Genomic DNA, 2,105 nt, shown 5'->3' with positions numbered 1-2,105 from the left:
TACTACTACTACTACTACTACTACTACTACTACTACTACTACTACTACTACTACTACTACTACTACTACTACTACTACTACTACTACTACTACTACTACTCTACTCTCTCTCTCTCTCTCTCTCTCTCTCTCTCTCTCTCTCTCTCTCTCTCTCTCTCTCTCTCTCTCTCTCTCTCTCTCTCTCTCTCTCTCTCTCTCTCTCTCTCTCTCTCTCTCTCTCTCTCTCTCTCTCTCTCTCTCTCTCTCAGAGACTGGGGATGGAAAAAGATAGAGAGATAAAGTGATTGAGTATTAGGGATAAAAACAGAGACATTGCAAACACATGAAAATCCAAGATTTACTTCTACTGCCAAATAGGATTGAACCCACAAATGGCAATGCATTAGTTTATGAAGATATATGAAAAATCAAGATAGTCTCACCACTATCTACATTTGATATTTATTCTTTTTATTTTGTATATATATCAGTCATTCTATAATGACACAAAGGATACAACAGTGGAATATCATCAAAGATAAACTGTCTCACTTCAGGAAGCCTATTCAGTCGTCATCCACTGCAACTCTGGAATAAATATTTCAACAAGCATGTACACGATTTTAATTATAGACTAATTATGATATGTACAGTGGCATAGTTAGGAGGGGGTAAAGGGGGCCATGGCCCCGTTGATCCGAACGGAAAAAAAAGAAAGAAAAAGAATTGTCGTAGTCAGAATGAAGGCTACTCAAAAGTGCCTCAAATACCATCTCCTGCGATATACATTTTCTAAATTTTCTGGGGGGAGGGCCCCCATACCCCCGCCTGTATTTCACCCCCTCCTTGGAATCCTGGATCCGCCAATGAACAGAACTCTATATATCGTGAGAGCAGAGAACAACGAACAAAAATGTCGCCTTTTTGCATGGCGCCCAAAACAAAGATTGCAGAGCTGAGAGGTGAGCGTAGCGTCTGGAGAACAAGGCGGAGAAACCATTAAAATATTCGCAGTGGCTACGCGTCCGGAACCGGTCGCCTAGCCTCCAGGCTACGCATCCGAACATCCACTCACACAGTGATCTCGCGACTCGCGTACACGCATGATTCATTGATTGCGCAACGGGACAATCTCTCTCTCTCTCTCTCTCACACACACACACACACACGCGCGCACACGCACGCGCACGCGCACGCGCACGCACACGCACACGCACACGCACACACACAGCAATCAGCAGAGCAACCCGTTGCGCAACCATGCATGTGTACGTGTCGCAAGATTACTGTGAGAGATGGATGTCCGGACGCGTAGCGTAGCGGCTCCTCGTCCGGAACCGGTCGCGTAGCCACGGCCTAAAATATGTCATAGACTACTTTGCCCAGCTCGCTGTTTTTGGCCCTTTGAACACAAGAGTGGGGGAAGGCCTAGCCTTACGAAAATAGCTAAGCGAGCCAGGTCAAACAGAGGTCAGGGAGACATAGACCTTATCTGCACAAGTTACCTTCTCGCTTCTCACTACGACTACGAGTCACAACTACGTGGCGAACTTATTGAATCACTGTCATTGGTCATTGGTCATTGCGACTGTCTGCGACTGAGTCACAGTGAGTGTTGAACTATTTAATTGACTTTCTCTTTTGTTGTCAGTTAATTACTGTCAACAGAACAGAACCGATTAAACTCACCTCTACCCTAGCAGAATACACATTTTCACTCGGTGTTTCTTGAGCGTGAACTAGAAATTGCCATAAAAATATAGAGATCAACAGTAAGCGGCAAGAAATCACAGCCATGGTAAATGACGTGTACTGTTGGGTGGTGTCACGTCACTGGTGAGTGGTGTGACAGGAATTATGCAGCTAACCAAATAATAGACTGGTGCTCGCTCCCACCTCTTCTTGGCTTAGTTCTGGTTTACTCGATGGGTAAGTAACTACAACTCTGACCCCAGCGAGTAACTAAGCCGAGAGGTGAGAGCGAGCACCAGTCTAACAAATTTTACTCTCTTGCTAATGTCGATTCGCGGAGGCATTTTCTAAGGCTAACAAACGGAAAAAACAGAACGAAAGCAAAGCAAACGAAAAATATTGGTCGTCATGTATGTATATATAAATAAACAAAT

General features: G+C 44.5%; 1 protein-coding gene across 1 annotated transcript in view; it reads right to left on the bottom strand.

Moving 5' to 3' along the window:
* The window catches only part of LOC106814667 (selenoprotein M-like), a 5,992-nt gene extending 4,181 nt beyond the window's left edge, over positions 1-1,811 (bottom strand). Inside the window, exons 1-2 of the mRNA XM_014819014.1 lie at positions 1,669-1,811; positions 497-567 (exon numbers count right to left, since the gene is read on the bottom strand). Of these exons, the coding sequence (XP_014674500.1) occupies positions 497-567; positions 1,669-1,776 (179 nt within the window). The 5' untranslated portion in view covers positions 1,777-1,811. The remainder of the gene's footprint in view (positions 1-496; positions 568-1,668) is intronic.
* Positions 1,812-2,105: the final 294 nt, after the last annotated feature.

Source organism: Priapulus caudatus, unplaced genomic scaffold, assembly GCF_000485595.1.
Source record: "Priapulus caudatus unplaced genomic scaffold, Priapulus_caudatus-5.0.1 Scaffold960, whole genome shotgun sequence".
Lineage (NCBI taxonomy): Eukaryota > Metazoa > Priapulida > Priapulimorpha > Priapulimorphida > Priapulidae > Priapulus > Priapulus caudatus.
Note: the sequence above shows the minus strand (reverse complement) of the source record. Positions and strands in the feature narration are given on the sequence as shown.